Source organism: Manacus candei, unplaced genomic scaffold, assembly GCF_025592945.1.
Source record: "Manacus candei isolate 608988 ecotype Guabito, Panama unplaced genomic scaffold, ASM2559294v1 h1tg000159l, whole genome shotgun sequence".
Taxonomy (NCBI): Eukaryota; Metazoa; Chordata; class Aves; order Passeriformes; family Pipridae; genus Manacus; species Manacus candei.
In genome coordinates, this window is record NW_026138207.1 from 968,836 (window position 1) to 989,211 (window position 20,376).

Consider the following 20,376-nt stretch of genomic DNA (forward strand, 5'->3'; position numbering starts at 1 on the left):
CAGGTCTTTGCAGTCCCCCCAACCGGGGCTGGGAGGCCCCAGAGGCCCTGAGAGGCTCAGAGCCCCTTCCTCGTGGCTCTACAACATGGCCACCTCTCCTCAACAACCCAAACTACAACTCATCTCTTCCAGTGAGCTTGTGGAATGTTGACAGTTTTGCAGGAGTGCCCATTGGGCAGAACTTCAAAACTTCCAGGGGTTTCCACCCCTTGGGGTCAACCACTTTTCTTAGCCTCTGGGGGAAAACAAGATTCAAACCACGACAGGCACGATAGATGTATTGATACGACAACTGTAAGCTTTACTCTGTGCTCTGAATACACATACCCTGGGAGAGCTAATCCTTCTGCATGATCAAAGGATGTAAATGAGCTTTCCAGAAGGTCTTTATATCCATCCTTTCCTCACTGATTGACAGTCACCAAGTTTTCTTTTCACAAATTCCCTTTTGTGGTTACGCCTTTTCAAATAGACATAAGAGCAGGAAAAGTGAACAGAGTGGAGAGCAGGAAAATTTCATTAGTCACAGGCGCTTTTCTGTCTTTAGAGCACAGTACAGTTTTTGTATTCTACCTAAATTTTTATTTAGCATAAATAGTGCAAACTGGTCAAATGCGGTAAAAGAGAGATCAAACTAACACTGTTTAATATGATGAATATTTACTGCTTTTACAGTATATGCCACTATAATTTCTTCCAAAATCTACAATTTGGGTGATGCTGCAAGTTGTTTTTTCTCTATACTTGAACAAGAATATTTTTTCTTCTAAAATATTCTAAAAGGACTTTTTAAAGAAGACTTGGACAAATATATGGTGTATTTGTTTTCACTGAGACGTGATAGTGAGTTAAGATTAGAAAGAAAGAGAAGAGAAGGTAGAAAGCCATACAGAAGAGATATAAAATGGAGCCCATGAGATGAATGTCAAGAACAGTTTAACAATGTTTAATGACAAAAAGTACCATAAGTCATGTTAAGTACTGCTGCAAGGTAAAACAAATATATAGTTCTTAAAGGTAAATACTTGGTTTAGGTCAAAATTTCTTTGATTTTTTTTTTTATTACTGCTATATTTCCATCTAATTTTCATGGGTGCAATTAAATGCATGTTTTAAAAAATTCAGGTCTCTGAACTTTTCGGATCTTTAGACAGAAAATACATCATTGTTTTATGTAATACTTAGGAGACATGAAGCAAAAGAAGTTGAGTTACAAAGCTACTTTAGTTCATTTTCATCCCACTTCTACATTTCAGCTGTTGTAACTGTTATGTCAACTGGTGTCAAACTTTTAATTTGAAATACTCATTTTATTTCCTCTTCCCAGCAGGTTGTATAAAACAATGAAATGGAGAATGATAGGATCAGAATGTCTTGCTTTGCAGCAGGCCCAGGCTGGCGTCCTGGTTCTCATTCTGCTGAGCTGTTATTCTCAGCCACTGCTAGAGAGAGTAGCTTGCAGTTTGTATAAGTGCTTGAACTTGATTTCTGGTTGGGTTTGCAGTACCTTACTGTCATCAGTCTGCCAATCTGAATGACAGTGTTGCTTATGTTGGTAAGAAGTACACCAGTGTATGCCATAATACACTGATCAGTAGAACTTAAAATTGTGGGGGTTCTTTTATCATCCAAGCATGAATGTTTTAATAAACTACTATTCCTTTTTTTTTTTGGCACTTAAAACCAGTGCTATTTATTAGATCTTTTTAAGATGTCTCAGACAGTCTTTCCCTTGGTAGTTCAATAATTTTGCTGCACAGTCAGATTCTCAGGTACTTTCTTCTTTTTCTAATGTATTTAAAGAGATTGGCTCAAGACTAAAAGTAAGATTGAGTTTATAGGGATTTTGACAACTTTTCTTATAGTAAAATATACCTGTGTAAAATTGAATTACTTGGTCCTCTAAATAACTCATCTGCAAATAAAGGTGTACACAGCATGCATCACTTTAAGGCTTTACCATATCCTCCAAATTATAAGCTTGTCTGCCTTATAATGTTAAGAAGCTTTTGGAAAGATTTTGTAGTTAGAATTAGAATTCCAAAAGTGACCAGTAAAGAATGTTTTGCCTGCCACAGCTTAAAAAAGCTGTCTTTTCTATTGAAATAGTAGATAGTGTAAACCTATTGTATACTTCCATTGTTAGTAAAATAAGATATTAATATGAACCGTCACAAATCCCACTTCGAAAGAAATAATGATTTTATTTGAGTCTGTCTTTTGTCTGCACTATCATGCATTGGTAAAAACAGTTAATAATAGACATTTGGTTGTAAAATGGGGGTTTGTCTTATTTCTTCTTACTGTTATTCACACTGATCTATTTCATTGTATAACAAGTGCAAGTTGACTATACTTACATAATGTGTTAATGGAAAATTCAGGCAGCTATTACACATTACTTGGGTTCTCTTTCTTCATCTGGATGTTAAGCCAGGTAATTTTAGGATTGATATAAATACTTCATACTTTTTAATATGCTGGTGGAATTGCTTTTACACACTTTATTCATGAAAGATATAGTTTATGGCCAAGACAAATACGTGACTAGTTTAGTCTGAAAAGAGACTGTGTGCAAGCATTCCTTGCATCATTTCTTGTACGAAGTGTTCTTCCACCCTTTTAGGAGTTTCTGTTTTCTTAATTTCTTGGTCACAGATGGTATAGCACTGGAAAAGATTTTAGAATTTCCACTGAAATTTCCACTCCAATGTCAATAAAACAGTTAAAACATTTATTCCACAAGGTTATTAAATATTTACCTATTTTTGCAGGTGAGCTTTGAATAAAATACAAAAAGACCCAAAATAAGCTGATACAACTCCCACCTGTTTTTAATTGAAAATCGGATTTCTATGAATCTATTAGTTTGCAAAACTGGCACTATACCTCCTATATGGCAATCAAAAAAAATTTTTGAGAAGCTTCTACATTATTTATCTGTTCAGACTTTGAACTTTACAACTGAACACCGTTTTCTTGCCAACCTGCCCTTAGAATGTCTCTAAAATGGAGAGCAACACTAGTAAAATATCCCTAGGTGTTTTATAACATGTATTTGGGTAAAACAGAATGAGTTCTTCAGAAACTGCTTTAGACTTTGGTGGCATTATATGTGGAAACAGAGTTTGAATGTCTTTGTTAGCATTGAAATAACTGCAGAGTCAGGATCCTAAACAAATATGTAGTTATTTTTTTCTAAAAGCACATTACATTTGTAGAGGCTTCCTGAATATAAAATGTAGAAGAATATTAAATGTACCAATTTATAAGTAAAGTTGCCCCACTTTGATCAATGGAATTAGTGTAAATTTGCACTATATTTGATAATGCTGGTATTTGATAATTCTTATGTGGAATTCGTAATGAACTGTGCAGGCAGAAATCTGTGTATTCCCAATTTTATAGTAATAGCTGTTAAAATATAAATTTCCCTAGGGTCTTGCTAAATCTATGATCTACCAAGAGATAACATATTGTGAATTGACATTTCATCAAATTCAATATTAGATGTGCAGTAAAACCTACATCAATGAATTATCCAGTAAATTTCTAATATGCTTGTTTTTCTTCATTTTACAATAGTTGTGTGTCAACATGACCAATGAGAAGATACACCAGTACATCAATGAAGTGCTTTTCTTACAAGAGCAAGCTGAATGTGTACAAGAGGGAGTTGCCATGGAAACAGTGTATTCTCCTGGTAACCATACTGCAGCCTTGGATTTTTTCTTTCAGGTAGTTTCCAGATCCATTTTACAGCATGTATATTTATACACTGTCTCTGCTTGTTAGATTAATACAACCCTGCTTGCATTTTCCGATTTATGAATCTTCAGATAAGGTTGTGGGTCCAAAGAGACTGTAGCTCAGGGGCTAACAGGGCTTACTAACAGTCCAGGGATGAAGAAGATGCACCAGAAACTCCTTGTCTGTACCGATTAATGCGTGGCATCTGTGTGTCATGGCATGTTGTTAATGCAGCTGTAGGACTGACGAGTCTCTGTTGAAAGCCTGACAGTTTCTTAAGTAACTGAAGTGAGTTTCTTGAGTACAATTTCTAGGAAGGAAGTAACTTAATCAGTTTCCTAGAAGATTGTCAATAGTGACCATTTTTGGCAATTGAAATATTGTTCCTTACGTCTCTTATATAATTATCTTCTGTGCATAGCCTTGAACACTTACCAAAATATTTTAATCTTTTTATTTTTCCTTTTCTTTGAGTTGATATGTGTTTCTGTTTAATAAATTACACAGTGTGTTACTATACAAGGAACAAGTGAAATTCTACTGCTCCTATATAAAATGAGAAAAATCTATTTTTCATTTCAGAAACCATCAGGCTTTTTGTCAATGCTGGATGAAGAAAGCCAATCTGTTTGGTCAGTGGAACAAAGTCTTTCTAAACGCATTCAGTGTTACCTGGATACATCAGACACAAATACAGTATATTCCTCCACAAAAGATGGAAATGGTAACCTTGCCCCAAAGGATCTGGGATCCACCTTCACTGTTATGCATTATGCTGGGAGGGTAAGTTGTTTGAATGATCATTTACATGTAGTTAATGAAAAACGTAAACAAAACAAAAAATTACATAGCTTCTCCAACTCCTGGCTATAAATAACAATTCACTGTCAAGTGATAAATTTTCCGAGGACAATTTAGAATCTCAGTGCAATATCTGGTGTATAAAATCTGTAACTTATAGCATGCAGGATTCAGGCTACCTAATTCTGGCTCCTAAATTGTATCTTCACTGTGAGCATTTCATGTAGAAGGAGATGATTCAGATCCCTTAACATAAATGTTTAATGCCATTTTAATTGGCTGTCACTTTGCCTTCAAATGTTCCAGAACAGTACAGGTTCCCTGTAGATCCTTTGCTATATATGTAGATACCTGGGATACCAGCATGCATCTGGTAAAAAAATCAAAAACAAAACCCCCATGTTTTTGTTAGTAGTCATAATATTTTTTTCCTTTTTTTTTTCCCTTACAAAACCCCAGAATGTACTAAGTGTCTTTCAATATGGCTGTAAAATAAGATGAATATTCTGCATTCCCCCTTTTGCAGTGTTCACGGAAAAAGTGTAATTATTTTAATTCTTTTAAATAGGCCTTTTATCCTTTTCTTTCCAATACTTCATTTTCACATGGTCTCCAACACCACCCACAACTCAAAGCAAGCAAATTAGGCATGTATTAAGAGGGATAATAATTTTTTTAGATAGTCTGACAGATTGGCCCTTCTGAGATTAATCTGACATTCTGCCACTTCTCTCTGTTCAAAACATGGTATTTGAAAGTAGCTAAGGAATGTAAATTATATGGGTACAATATAACGGGCTCTTAGTTATCACTTTACCAAAATTTCCATTGAAATCATGTGAGAACATAGACCAAAGACTGCAGAAATCAGTCTTCACATCTGAACAACTTGTTCTGTGTACTTTCACACTTTCTAAGCCTTATGCAGATGATTCTATGAGATATCCATCCACTGATGGAATCCCTTAGAAGCTTTGTGAATAGCATGTTTAGAAATTATTTATCTCATCATCATGGCCAGGCTTCGTGAACGAAGATTTAGGAAGGCTCTATCTACATTTGTTACAAGCACGCTGGTGGCTAATGAGACCAATATGAGATACACATATCCGATTGCAAAAGCCACAGCAGAAAGACTCCTTAGGTGGTATCAACAAGACATGATTCTTTCTGCATTCTCTTTTCTCCTCGAGAGTGATCCTGTGTGCGTTCTGAAAGGAAACAGCAGCGTTATAGATGGTGTGTCTCCAGACCTCCCGATTTGAGGTCAGAGTAGACCAGTTATGTTCATCAATATGGCCAAGGCTGAGATGTTGTTTCAGGGAGTCCTTGTATCTTTTCTTCGGGGCTCCTCTCTTGTGGCAGCCAGTGGCAAGTTCACCATAAAGCAGGATCTTAGGGAAACGGTGGTCCTTCATCCTGGAGACGTGCCCTGCCCATCGCAGCTGCGTTCTCAGTAACATGGCCTCAATACTTGTGACTGCTGCTTGTTCTAGAACAGATGTATTGGTCACATAATCTGACCAGTGGATGTTTAGGATTGTACGGAGGCAGCGTTGATGGAAGCGTTCTAGGAGACGCAGGTGGTGACGGTAGATGAACCATGATTTGGAACCATATAAGAGAGTAGACAGCACTGTGGCTCTGTAAACACTGATCTTGGTACTTTTCTTCAAGTGTTTGTTACGCCATACTCTTTTATGGAGTTTTCCAAAAGCACTATATGCCTTTGCTAACGTGTTGTCTCTCTCTCCGTCAATCTTACCATCCAAGGAGATGAGGCTACCTAGGTAATTAAACTGCTGGACTGATTTGAGCTCTGATTGGCAAATGGTGATATGGGGATGATGGAAGACTTCCTGAGGTGCAGGTTGATAGAGAACTTCTGTCTTCTTTAAGCTGACTTCCAGCCCAAAGAGCTCAGCAGCATCTGCAAAGCAGGATGTTAAACGCTGCAGAGCTGCTTCTGTGTGGGCAACAAGGGTGGCGTCATCAGCATAGAGCAGCTCCCGGACAAGATGGTTTAAGGTCTTGGTGTGGACCTTCAGTCGCCTTAGGTTGAAAAGGCTTCCATCAGTACGATTTTGAATGTAGATACTGTCCTGATCATCAAGGCCTACCATGGCCTTTTGGAGCATCATGCTGAAAAAGATTCTGAATAGGGTTGGTGGGAGAACACAGCCTTGTTTCACAACATTAGTTATTAGAAAGGGCTCAGAAAATGTGTTGCAATATCTGACTTGGCTATGCTGATCCTCATGGAGTGAGATGATCATTTTAAGGAACTTGGGGGGCAACCTAAACGTTCCAAAATCTGCCACAGACCTTTTCTGCTCACAGTATCAAAAGCCTTGGTGAGGTCGACAAAGGTTACATAGAGACCTTTGTTCTGTTCCCTACACTTCTCTTGCAGTTGTCTGAGAACAAATACCATGTCTGTGGTACTCCTGTTGGCTCTGAAACCACACTGACTTTCAGGTAGAATTCCTTCTGCTATGGCAGGTATTAGTCTGTTCAAGAGTATTCTTGCCAGGATTTTGCCAGCAATGGAGAGCAGAGTAATACCACGGTAATTTGAGCAATCTGATTTAATTCTTTTCTTCTTATACAAAGTGATGATGACATTATTTATCTACTGTGCGTCAAAACAACCACATCATGATCGTATACACTGCATTGTTTATAAATGTAACCGCAAGTGTTATTAGTTGATGACTTTAAATAGTAGGTCACTTTAAACCTGAAATCTCAGTAAAGTCTGTTATCCGGCAGAACCTGACTTTTTTCAGGATTTAATGGCAGCACATGATACGTACCCTCCATTAAAGATACCTGGGAACTGCAGGTGCTTCAGTATAACCAGACAACTGACACCTGGATGCTCCTCTCTTTACCTAAGCAACAGGCAGAAGGAATGAGTTCGATGAGGAAGAAATTGGGCAGCTATGATAAACTCTTTTGATTAGAATTCATATTACAATTCTCAAATAAATACAGTATCTTTTCTGCTGTTTATTGTGACAGATAATTTTTCCCTCGAGTGATTTTTAAAATCAGTTTAAATTCTGAAGGGAGTTCTTAGTGGTTGCTAGGGTAAGAACACCAGAAAAATAACTAATCTATGCTGCTAAAGGTACTGGATGACACACTTTTTGCTATGATGACTATTTGAGGTAGTTTATACTGTTGAACACTCAGTCAATTGACTATTTGTAGTAGGAATTCATATGATGTATGTTCAAAACTTGTCTGCAAGTCACCAAAAACAGACTTGCTGGCTCTGTCATATCTCAGGATAAGACTGTATGTCCTGAGCTCTCCAGAACAGATCAGAGGTTGGAATATGCATGCTTAGGCTTCCTTAACTAGATTAGGATCCTTTACAGTGGTATAGATGAGGACAGGTCTATTTTGTGACTCTTCATTTGGAAATGAAGCTGATGGAAGTCTCGAGTTGTGTTCTGACGCAAGCAAATTTGTTCCTGCCCAATAATAGAAATGTGGTAATTATGGAAAGGATTAAGACTATTTGGGTAGTACTTAAATTCCTAACCTAAATACTCTGAATAACTGCCTGGAGGATCTTCTTTCATCACAAGGCCTTCTACTTAGACTCAAATTATTTGCCAGAGTTAAGTGGTTTGAATACCTCCACTATTGGGAATGTGGGCACACAGTGGTTAAATAACAGTACAACCAAGAACTGGCCATAAACTCCAGATGTCTAATTTCATTTATAAACTTTTTTTATACTTGTTATGTAAGTAGTTTTTAATGCAGTTTGTTTATACAAATTTATCACAATAGCTCAAAAAAGTTCCATACCCCAGAACCTGACATGGAAGCAGCAGCAAGGTAGCTGCATTAAAATCACAACCAGTCTAATAAGGACATTTCTTCAAAATGAAAGAAATGTTTGTCTTATTCTGTGAAGAAGCACTTGAAAGATTTGTTAAGACCAACATTTCAGGTGCCTAGTTCTGAAAGTTAAACTGTGAGTGGTAAAGAGGACACTTTTCATTAACATGTTTTTTAGCCTTGCATGGTTGTTTAGATTTTGTGTTATAACATAGACACTTGGTTTGACCTTTTCCTAATAATAGTAATGACATTTAATCTAAAAGCATGAACAAATAGACAACTCTCCAAGTAATGTAAATTCACACATTCTTTCGAAGTCAATGGAGATCCTTTGATTTATATTGGCCAAGGAACTATTTCAGAGAGTCAGGTTGTTCTTTGCATCCTTACAGTAGTAAAATACTTGGCCCTGCTAGAACAGGAAAGTTCTCTTGCAAGTGTTTAACTCTCCTTGCTTTAATAGTGATTGAGCAAAATCCTTAAAGACACTTGCATTTTTGATATCTTGTGGAACTGTTATCTTGCTATCACAGATTGAAATTTCCAGTGATTTATGATATGTATTTACATAAACTCTGATGATAGTATGACTGTACTAAGTGACACAAATTGAGTTTATTCTGATCCTAGTATGTCTTCATAAGTTGATAACTTGAATATGAAAAACTAGGATTTAAACTGCTGATGCTGTTCTTTAGATTGTGCTATTACTACATTTAGTAGCTTTTTATAGAAGTAATTTGTGATTTATTCTTTATAAAAATTCTTAAGGTATCAGCTTAAATATATCAGCATTTATTGGCACTCAAAAATAAGCATTTATAAAGTAACAGTATAGTTTGGCAGGTTTTGAGAACCACTTTTATAGTCTGACATCAATTAAGTGAGTCTAAAGTAAATGAAGTGTAGAGCAATCTTATTCTGCATTGTTGCTTTCAGAGATCTCAAAATTTAAAACAAGGGGGCTTAATTTTATTCCGACTTACCACAGTTTTTCACTGATTGTAACTCCTTTAACTTGGTAAAGCTTCTCATTACTTACATGAGTATAACTGAAAGATGAATCAGACCCAAAGGATAGAGAAAGATCTACCAGTAAAATGTGACAGGTAATTGCACATAAAAATTTTCACTTCTAGGATTAATCATTTACATTCAGGTGATATGTCTAGGCTGGCAGTTGTGGAGGAAGTCATACTGAATGCAGGTCTGTGTTAGAAGGTGAAGGCAGACATCTGGGTTTCTCTAGGTAACAAAAGGTGTAACCACAGTGTAGTTCACAGTCAGTCTGAAAGAACTGCTACTCCGAGTCATCTAGAGAAAAAAGAAAAAAAAAGCTAATATTCTATCTTGGCCCTGGTATGAACCTCTTATGACCCATGTAGTTTGAGCTCCTTTTCATCAGTACTGTATGTCCAGAATGACTTGGGTTCACTTCTTTACTCAGACACTTAGAGTAGTATTTTAGCAATTTAGAAATGCAGTTACGCTGGAAAATGCAGTTATTAACAATACTTCCTCAGTGAAAAAACTTTTTTAATGTATTTAATTGGGATTAACAGACCACATCTTGTGAACAAAACTGATATCTCTAGCTTTGTATTATGAGAGAATTACAGCTCATACAGATGTGTCCATGCAGTTTTAAACACCTCTAATATGTTCATACCTTAAATTTTTTTGTTCAGGATACTCATAGAAAAAATATCTTTTCTTCCACTGTCCAGTCTTTTTGATTGATTGTAGTCATGAATTTTCAGGTATTGCCCATTTCCTTAAGTTTTATGCTCAGAAGCTTTTTCCGGGACTAAACATGCCATCTTATTGACCGAAGCGTAATGAGCCTTAGACCATTCCAGAAAAAGCAGTACCGAGAGAAAAAGAAGAAGAGATAATGGATCAGAAGTAAAAAAAAAAAAAAAAAAAAAAGAAAAAGAAACCATGAGTTTGAAGTGAGATGAAGAATGCATGTAAGGGAAAAAAAATCCAAATAATTTGGAATCCATTTTCTGGCTGAAGCAATACTTTGATAAAATCTGTGTGCATGATATCATTCTGAGAGACCCTGGATTTTTTTCTTTTCTTTTGGAACGAAAAAAACACTATACACAAGTTAACTACTGCACATGGAAGAAATCAGCACAGGGGTGAGATTTTTTTTTTAATGGAGTCTGGGAGTGAATACTGTATTACACTAATGTGACAGAATGATCCAGTGGAAGAAAGAAAATGAATTTTCCCTCATTTCTCTTGAATTTTCCTATTATGCCTGCACAGTATTAAATCTCTCTTTTTCTTCATGGGCAATGATACATTGCTCATGAACACACATGAACACATGCTTAGCAAAGGCCACTGTGAGCATTAATACTTTATCTTACCAAGTGTTTTACTTTATCTCCCAGTTTTAATTTTACAGCTGAACAAAATCCTACAATGCCTTGACATATTATGAGTCTTTTCTAAGAGCTATTTAGTGTCTTGTTATCTGAGTGCTGTAAGACAAAAAGCTTATCCGTTCTGTTCAGACAGAAGGTAGAGAAGAATGATTTAGGGCTTTTATGACAAAAAAACCTAAAACTGGTGGGAGGCTTTATCCAAAGGTTGTTTAACACATTTCCCTGAACATTGGCAGTTTATCTGTTCTGGAAAAAATCTGCTCATCTGGGCATTACTTTGTTTCTGACGCCTAACATGAATGTGGGTATCCTCAGATGCTTCTCACACAGACTGTCTGCCTGGCAGCAGTGAGAGAAGAGGCATGCTGGTTCCACACTACACCTTGCAAGCTTGCCACATCTGACCATCAGTTGAAACTATCTAAGAATCTGTAATACTGAATTTCTAGGTTTTTTTATTGTTAACATTAATATTTACATTGCAGGCTCTCATGTAATGAAGGGCTTCACATGAATTATATCTTTGAACTGTTGAATGTACCAGTAGTCATGATTTTTGAAGAATAGCATTCCCATCATCAAATTTTCTCAAGGACACAAAGTTTTTTATTTTTTAAAACCTTATGGAACAATTAACATATCAATAAGTAAATCTGAAATATATTGTCTTAGCACAATGCCAAGAGACACATATAAAGGTATTTAACATACTGGTATTAGAGATAATTAACTATTTTCCCCATTGTTCATGAAATCTGAATAATGGATTGTTGTAATTTAAGATTTCTTCAGTTTAAATTAAACTTGAATTTAAAAATGAGATAAGCCCCTTGTCACTGTTTGCCTTGCCATTGTTTTGACTTATAGTACTATAATAAACAATCAGACCTAAAGACCAACTTCTTAGCTCTATAAACAAGTGCACATAATGTCCTTTAAGTGCAGATCAATATCTGTTCCATTTCTCAGGTACATGCATTTCAAAAATACCTCTAAGCTGTCAGCTCACCTTCACTGAGGCAGTCTTCTCTGAAATGCCTTATATATCCCAGGCAGACTCTGAAACTGAACCTCTAAATCAACAGACAAAAGGAGTTGCATTAATCAATAAAGATGCTTTCATTTACTCTATTTTTTCCCCAGGCTGAATCCTCAGACATAACAATCAAGTCAATCTAGTCTAATCTATAGTACCAAGGCTTATAAAGGTTACTTGACTGATTCTAGTTTTCACGCAGTCAAGGTAGTTGTGCTTTTTCTCCCTTTCTCTGTCTCTTTCTTCCTTTAAGTAGACTTGATTTGGGACTTTTACTTACAATAAAAAATAATAAAACACTTCCCTCCACCCTCCTATTTTGTTTATAAATATTTGGTTGTTTCAAAATGCCATTCTGTCACTCACATTTAAGTACGGACGGAAAATTAGCAACTACAAGTGACCTTTTGTGCAATGAAATTGTCCTTGAATAGATCTCAAAAATTTTCCTTTTACTGTATGAACTGATGATTTTCTTATTAACTAAAATTAACAACACATTCAAAACCGTGAGTTTCTGAGCTATATTTTGCCATTAAAATAGTAAAATTTTCCCTTTTAAGTGTTAATGCAGACAAACCATTCTTAATATTCCAGGTGGCATTTTCCTAGCTGGTTTTAGGATTCCTGCTGAATTTGCCATTAGCCATGAGTGCTTTTGACCTATCACAAGATATGAAAACTATTTACAAAAAAAAAAGTGTTTTAAGGAATTGATGAAAAACATATGTAAAGCTGGTCCTGTTGTTAAAATATATTGGGAAATCCAATAAACTTTGAGAAAATTCCTTACCTCAGTCAGATGTTATGACAGAGGATACTTTAATTCAGAAGAGAAGAGGTACAGTCTACTAATTTTGGGGCATGAAAATAATTAATGAAGCAAATAGGCTTTGTCTGAATTTTGTCTCCCCAGAACAACTATGCACTGTGCTTGAGTACCAACCAATGCAGGGTTTTGGCCAGGTTAACTTTAGAAACCCCATGGAAGAAAACTGAGCGAAATGTATGTGCTTTAGTTGGTATGTAGTTTGGCATCTCTGTTGAGGGCAGGATTAAATTAACAACATTGGCAGCTAGAAGTGTCCTTACTTCTTTTTCTCTTCTGTGGGACTGACAATGAATATGGAACCCTAGAGTGTCATTTCAATGAATCAGTTTTCACGTCTTTAGTCATTGAATTAATTTACCAAGTCTGTGGGAAAACTGCTAGAGAGTTAGCAATTTTATCATAAAAGGGAATTCTCCTAACTTTTATGTATTTTATGTGATAGAGATATGTCTTACGAATATCGTTCTAGAAGTTGGTGATGTATTATATCAGCATCAATACTGAAACTTCTCCCTGTTTCAATCTAGCCAGTTAATCGTAGTATAGTTATCTCCCACTGCTGTACTTACCAACTCCTCCCACCAATACTAACTCTCTTCTTCTAATTTAGTCAAAACCCAAGACACTCAGTTAGGAACTGGCATTATGGATTTGTCAAATAAGTTCTGTTAATTACCTCTTATAGACCAGTATGGTAGAACATTTATATTAGGTACACTAAAAGCATTTAATAGTATACTTAAATTATGCTAACAGTTTGCTGACTATGTTGTATGTTCTTAGGAAATGCAATTAGAAAATTACATAACATTGCATCTGTCATGGAAAAGAACCATAATTCTATTGTTATACCTTTTTCATATCGGATGCCATACTAATTACATAATTTGACAATTACTCACTCTAACAGATTATACACATCCAAGTCATATAATCTCTTTTGTGAGTTAGATAGCATTGAATAATTTTCAAATGACCCAATGGAAAATTAATGCACTGATTAGTATTACTAATCTTAATTATATATTTACAGCTTTATTAAACGTCCAAGGATAACATTTCCCCAAATACCTAAGGGGATTAGGATATAGATCCAATAAAAAATTAAAGAAGGCTTTAGATAGAAACATAGTCCCAAGTTAAATAAAATCAAACTGTATTCTAAGAATTTCCCATTAAGTACCTGCCTAATCCTGGAGGTACTGCAATCTATAATTTTCTTCCTTTTTAACTTAAAAATTCTCTTTGGGTTCTACTACTGCGCAAGCAAGGGCTGTGTATATCTAAAGCCTGTAAATTAACTAGTTGTTTTTCTTCCATCACCATACAAAGTGGAAAAAAAAACCAAAACAACTGGGCTCAGTGACTGCTTTCTTGTCTCAGTGCTCTGTTTCTATAAAGTGTCTTCGGGGGTGGGTTCAGTGTTAAAACAGACATTTGGTTATATTTCTTAATTTTGGATGTACCCTCAGAACCTCTGGCTAGAGCCTCCCATTTTGCTCCTTCTCAGAGTGCCCACCACATGTGTTAGTGTTTATAGATGCAGTGACAATCCAACTGTCTGTTCATTAAATCATTCCATCAAGCAATTAAGGTGACCCAAAATCCTTATGTACCTAGTTCTTAGAAAGGTAAATAGGATTGGTATATAACCTATGGACTGAACTTGTCTCCAAAGGACATATCAATGGTTGGAACTTGTCTTGAGTGTGAGCTGGGACTCAGATTGCTCCATGAGTGCTTTTTCATGGTCAGTGTGGGTAGTTTCCCTTTGACGAGGAGGTCTGTGATCTGGGAGTGACTTTCTCATTCTACAGGGAAACTAATGTTTAGATCACTGTCTCCTGCTCTATGGTATGTTTTTGACTCGTAGTCTTGCACTGTGGAAATGTTTTACAATCAGTCTGATGAAATTTGTATATACTTGCAGAGGTACACGATGTTCAACAACCAGTTATTCTGATTAATACTGTTGGCACTAAGAAAATGCCAAAAGACACTACATGGTGCCAGTTTTTAACTGTTCAGTAGAAAAAAACATAGCTTCATTTCTACTGCTTTAAGATTTTTACAAGATACATTGGTCATTACTAATGATGTCACAATATTTTATTATAGGTTACTTATGAAATTGCTGGTGCGATAGAAAAAAACAAAGATTCCCTTTCACAAAATCTCGTATTTGTAATGAAAAGTAAGTAAATGGTTTTGTGGTTGCTGTTGTTAGAAATCAAGATATTATGACTTGACTTTCATTTTCATTTTAGCTTTAAGAGACATTTATATATATTTTATTCCCAGTAAAAAAAAAAGTCACCTTCATCTTTATGAAGTATGTATGGATTGTTTGAAATTTGCTCTAATTTTGAAAACTGTTAGAATTCAGGAACATAAAGCATCTTCATCATGTGATGTGATGTGATATGAGGTAAAGAACAAGAAGATATAGTATGATAGATGAGTGACTTACAGAAAACCATGGGTATGAATTAAAGCAAAAATAAAACCCAGAAAATAGGGAAACAAAATTAGGCTCCCAAAATCATAGAGGCTGCATTGTAATGTGCTGCACTGCTTGAGTATCTTTCTAAAAGCAGGAACTTGTGGGCGTTCTTATATTTTTCAGTGAATAGATATAAATGTCCATTGAAATGCAAAATTAAATGCCTTTTCCTGTGTATGTTTTATAATTATGCATAATAATAATAATGCAACCAATTTTATTAATTAATGATTCATAATTGGATTAATAAAAAACTTTCTGTGAAAAAACCCTCAAAACATTTTCTCACAGAAATGTCAGTGTGCCAGTGTTATTTGTCTTCAACCACTGCAGTGTCTTTCACTTAATAAATTATATACTAGTACTTCTTTCCATAGAAGTAGAGATCTTTTGAAGGTCATATTTGTCTTACAAATCAACCCTGCTGTTACAATGTATTGGGTTTTAGCAATTTTAGTGTAAAATTAGTCAAATGCCCTAGTAAAATAATCGATGCATGTTAAAGGCAAACAATGTACATTTAGAATGAAAACAGAAATGGAAGAAATTTTCTTGAATATAAGCCTATTGACTGTAGTTTTAGAGACATTCTGGTTCTCACTACTTGGAATTTATATGATAATCTGCCAAAGAGTCTAAGAAGGTATGGCAACTTCCAGTTTGTTCTACAAGAGAGAGCACTCTTCCATTCTCTCACATAGTCTCCTTTTCCATTTTCATTGCCATTTTGTGTAATTAGCTATACAACTGTTACAAGGGAAGAATGGAGGATTGGATTGGAAATAAAAGTTTTGATATGCTGAGAGTGAGTGTATATCCAACTGAGAAGTCATAATAACAATTATAAGTAATGGAAAAATTCTGCAGACAGACTCTTTACAAACATGTAAATCATTTAAGGGCTATGTTACTCCTTTTTAAGTGTCTTAGCCTTCAGACCTGCTGATTGTCAGTGACATGTTTCCTTCAGGGTCAGTTTCTTAAGTTGTGTAGATGTATAACTTTAATGCATGCTTCTTTTGATTTTCATTGAATTTAGTTTCCTTTATCAAAACTTTTAACTATGAGAACATTAAAATAACTTGCACATATGTGTAAGAATGTAGAACATACCTGATCTGACAAATAAATCAGGAGAGACTATTGACATAGGATTTATCTGTTTTAATTTGAAAGACATCATTTTTGTCCCTTTCCTAATCCTACTCATTACATTTAACGTATGGAGGTTGACGTCCACTGATTGTGCTGAAATAATTTTATTCATTTGCTTCACTGTCGTCCTCATAATTTTATTGTTCTTGTTGAGTAAAGAATAGCAATTTCCACAGAAAATGGGAAACAAATCTATTGCATTTAAGCATCTAGTAACACACCATTAAACAATTAATAAAGACAAAACTGAAGATTTTACTTGCTATGCTAAGTTATTATTTGTGATGCTTATCCCATTCCTCTTTCTGTTTTTTTTTTTGTTTAGCCGTAAGATGGGTGTGATCATAATGCCAGTTTACTAGTTCTTAAAAAAATTGTAACGGGATTTCAGGATGGTTAAGGATGTATCACACAACAGGTTCTTAATGGTTATTGATGATGTGGCAGTACAAGCAACATGTAATTATCATGTTCATGTTAAAAAGCCTGTGACCATAATCTCATAAAGGATAATTTGACTGAAATTAGGATAAAGATTTTTTATCTTTAAAAACAGATGTTGGAAGTGTATTTATTTTGAATGCATAATAATATATATGTATGGCATTGCCTTTTTTCTGTAGGTGTTTTGAAGTATGGTCTTGATGTAGAGAAATGATGACAATTTACTACAGCTCTGTCCTTATGTTTTGGAGTTTTTTTAAGTCTCTTCTCATATTTTGTGTATATATAATTCTTTAGTGCAATGAGTGTCTATAATTTATTTCTGTCAAGGACCTTGATTGTTTCTAAATATTACATATTAGGAAATTGTGGTGCAGAACTTATCCCTTACATTGCTTTAATAGATGGATAAATTGGGAGTCTGTAATGGAAAAAAAATCAAAGGTGATGATCACATAAGTAATTAAGTTTAGACAGATCATAGTCTGAAAAGTTTTTATTTATGCCCTCTTTTTGTTCAGCACAGGAATACTATTATTATCCTTAAATACTGAATGGTGTTTGATAACTAACATAATAATTTATTAGTTTGTCCATCTGTTTTAAGTTTATTTATTTAATTCTCTCTTACTGTATGTCATTTTACTTCCAATACAATATAGATAATTTTCCAATTAATTAGATAATTTTCTAACCACTTTACTAACTACTTTATCTTCATGAATTCCTTTCTTTTTTTTTATTTCCAGCTAGTGAAAATGTAGTCATCAATCAATTGTTCCAGTCCAAACTGACACAAACTGGATCACTTGTTCCTCCATACCATTCCCTTAAAATCAAAGGGTGTAAAGCAGCTTTGCTGAGTAAAAAACCATCTGTAGTCTGTGCAAGTGGAGAAACAAAAAAATATATTGAGCTCAGCAAGGTAAGAATTTAGGACTCTTTCTGCTCTTTGCTCCTTGAAGATTTTTCTGTTATTTTATTATTTCTGAAATCATCTTGTTCTCTTCTTCATCCTCTGTAGTCATTAAGCTAAAATAATTTAGTACTTAATATCAACAGTAAAGCAGCAAAAGTGAGAACAGGTTCTAATTTACCAACACTAATAATTCTAGTTGGAGAGTCTCTTTCTTGGACTCTTTGAGCAGAAGGTTGGACAAGATGATAAGGTCCCATTGTGCATGAATCCTTCCATGATTTCATGGTTCCAGGGCTTAACAGTGAATGCAATATTACTGATTTTTTGGCTGTATTGGAACTTTTCTGTGTTTTGTCTCCTTGACTGAGTTTATGGTGAATAGTTGAGTAAATTAAGAAATAGGAAGTGCAAAAATAAAACTTTAATGTCTTTATTGTGTCAACCGGAAAAGATTTCCAGTTTGTAAAAGACAGTTTGTGTAGTTTTGTATGAAGATCAATCCTTTACATTTTGGCAAACATTGTTGTTTCAAATGGTCACTCATATATAAATTTTCCCAGTCAATTTGAGATCAAATCAAACTCTCCCCATTTCTGAACCTGTCTCTTTTCCTGCTAGCTAAGTCAGCCCAAAAAGTTTAAAAAACCTTCAAACAAATAACAACAAACCACAACCAAAAACAAAAGAGGGGGGAGTAAGAGGGAAACTTTGGAGACTATCAGAAAATGAATTGTTTATATCACATGGAATGTCTCTCTTTTGAAGAGAAGTAATGCGATTTGGGAAGTCCATTCATGACAGAGCTTTGGAATTCCTCCTTCTAGAAAAGAAGCAAGCAGTTCTCACAATGCATCAGCTGCCTCGCCAGGCTTCTTGAATCTTGCAACTCTATTTCTGGCTTACAGCTGCATAAAATTGATTCTGTCATGGGATTAAGGAGCCTGCTCTCATGTGTCATTGTGGAAGGCTTTATACAAGTATATCCACAGAATAGCAGTGGGACTTATAGTCCCCCTGCTGATTTCAGCATAATTCCTGACTACTGTTCTTGTCAGTAATCTCAGTGGAAAAACTTGAGTTGAACTGCGTAGTATTGGTTTAATCTATATTTAACAAACAGCTGAGGCATTACAAGGTGCCTTTAGGTGCCTCTCCACTATAGTAACAGCTTCCTAGAGGAAGCTTCCTGAAGATGTGAAGAAGATCCTTGTGCCATACATGGGAGGAAGTATGAAAAGCACATCTAAGTTAGAAGCCTAATCAAGCCAGAGGAAAACACTGCACAGTTGGGATCTCTGAAATTGTATTGGTTTTGACCTGACCAGAATAGCTTTTAACTTGGACTTACTCTCTTGAGAGATAGAAGACATTCTATTCCTTTGGGAAGCGTGATAACTTAAGTCAGAAATTTCACATTCAGTGAGGATGCTCTAAACCTTTAGGTATTAGGTGGAAGGTGAGAGGAAGTTCATCCTTCATCTGCCCAAGGAGACAAGGATGGCTTGGCTTCTCAAAGGTAGACTTTGAGAAGAGCTGTGCAGGTGAGACAGAACACCACTTAGTTTGTAGATACTAAGTTGGCCTAATTTGAGCAAGGTAATGTGCTGCCATGCAGGACTGAAGCAGAACTTCAGGTATCTGAACTGTTCAAGCAGTGTCTCCAGCAAGAGACACTTGTTATTTTGAAATAGGCACCCAATACAGGAGCTGGAAGTAGGTAAGTACTCAGATTCTTTTGTGGATCAACCCTGTTTTGTTACAGTAATTCCTCCTCTTTTCCATTATACCCTTGAAAATCCACTATGGTGGACGGGAATAATGTTGGGTTTATTATTTTATTGTTATTGTATTTGGAAATGTCATGTAAGGGGCTTTTTGTTATCAGCTTAGAAATAGAAGTATTATATGTAATGTATTATATGAATCTTTATTGGAGTTTATCCTGAGGGTAAAGGCAACAAAGGAAGGAAAAAAAATGAAAAAGGGAGGCAGAGAAGGAGGGACATTAAGGCAAAAATTATCAACCATAGACTGACATTCCTTTTATGTCTGAAATTTGAGCTACAACATACATCATACTATAGGCAGTGAGAAACATAAAATGGAAAGTTGTCATGTTACTGTGTATGGGCAGTCATCTACACTCCACTGTATCCAGGGAAGGGAATTAGACACTTCAGTAGTCAAATAGGAGTTTGTTGTGATTCTCCTCCCTTTTCACTGCAATCCTAGCTAATTGCTAGGTTATATAATTATGAATGTCTCTCTCTATGGTTGTGTATCTACCTATTTACCTTTCCATAAACAACTCCTTGATTTTGAGCACACTGTCACAAGTAAGCAGAGTCTAGCTCTTTAAACTAACAAACTCTAGCATGGTGGAATCCAAGACAACAGTACATCCATCCTAAGACAGACATGAACCGATCTACTAGCTGGCCAGAATTTTGGAGCACATAAGGAGTCATCGGAATTTGGGGATGCCAGCTCAAGTCTCTGTGATTTATGAAGACCATGTCCTCTTTTCAAATAAAATATATCTTCACTGATATTCTCACAGCTCTTACTCACATCAGCTCTTGCTCCCTTGTATTTGTCATCATTTCCTGGTGCGTATTTTGACCCTGTTGTCTTCCCCTCGCTTACTTTAGAAGAGTCAGTGTGTTTCAGAGTTCA

At 35.5% G+C, this 20,376-nt stretch overlaps 1 protein-coding gene across 4 annotated transcripts in view; it reads left to right on the forward strand.

Annotated features, from left to right (window-relative positions):
• Window positions 1–20,376, forward strand: part of MYO16 (myosin XVI) — a 355,407-nt gene that overhangs the window by 243,901 nt on the left and 91,130 nt on the right. For all 4 annotated transcript variants that reach the window (XM_051772798.1, XM_051772799.1, XM_051772797.1 and 1 more), the window contains exons 22-25: window positions 3,586–3,738; window positions 4,333–4,533; window positions 14,798–14,873; window positions 17,531–17,706. In XM_051772798.1, the coding sequence (XP_051628758.1) occupies window positions 3,586–3,738; window positions 4,333–4,533; window positions 14,798–14,873; window positions 17,531–17,706 (606 nt within the window). The remainder of the gene's footprint in view (window positions 1–3,585; window positions 3,739–4,332; window positions 4,534–14,797; window positions 14,874–17,530; window positions 17,707–20,376) is intronic.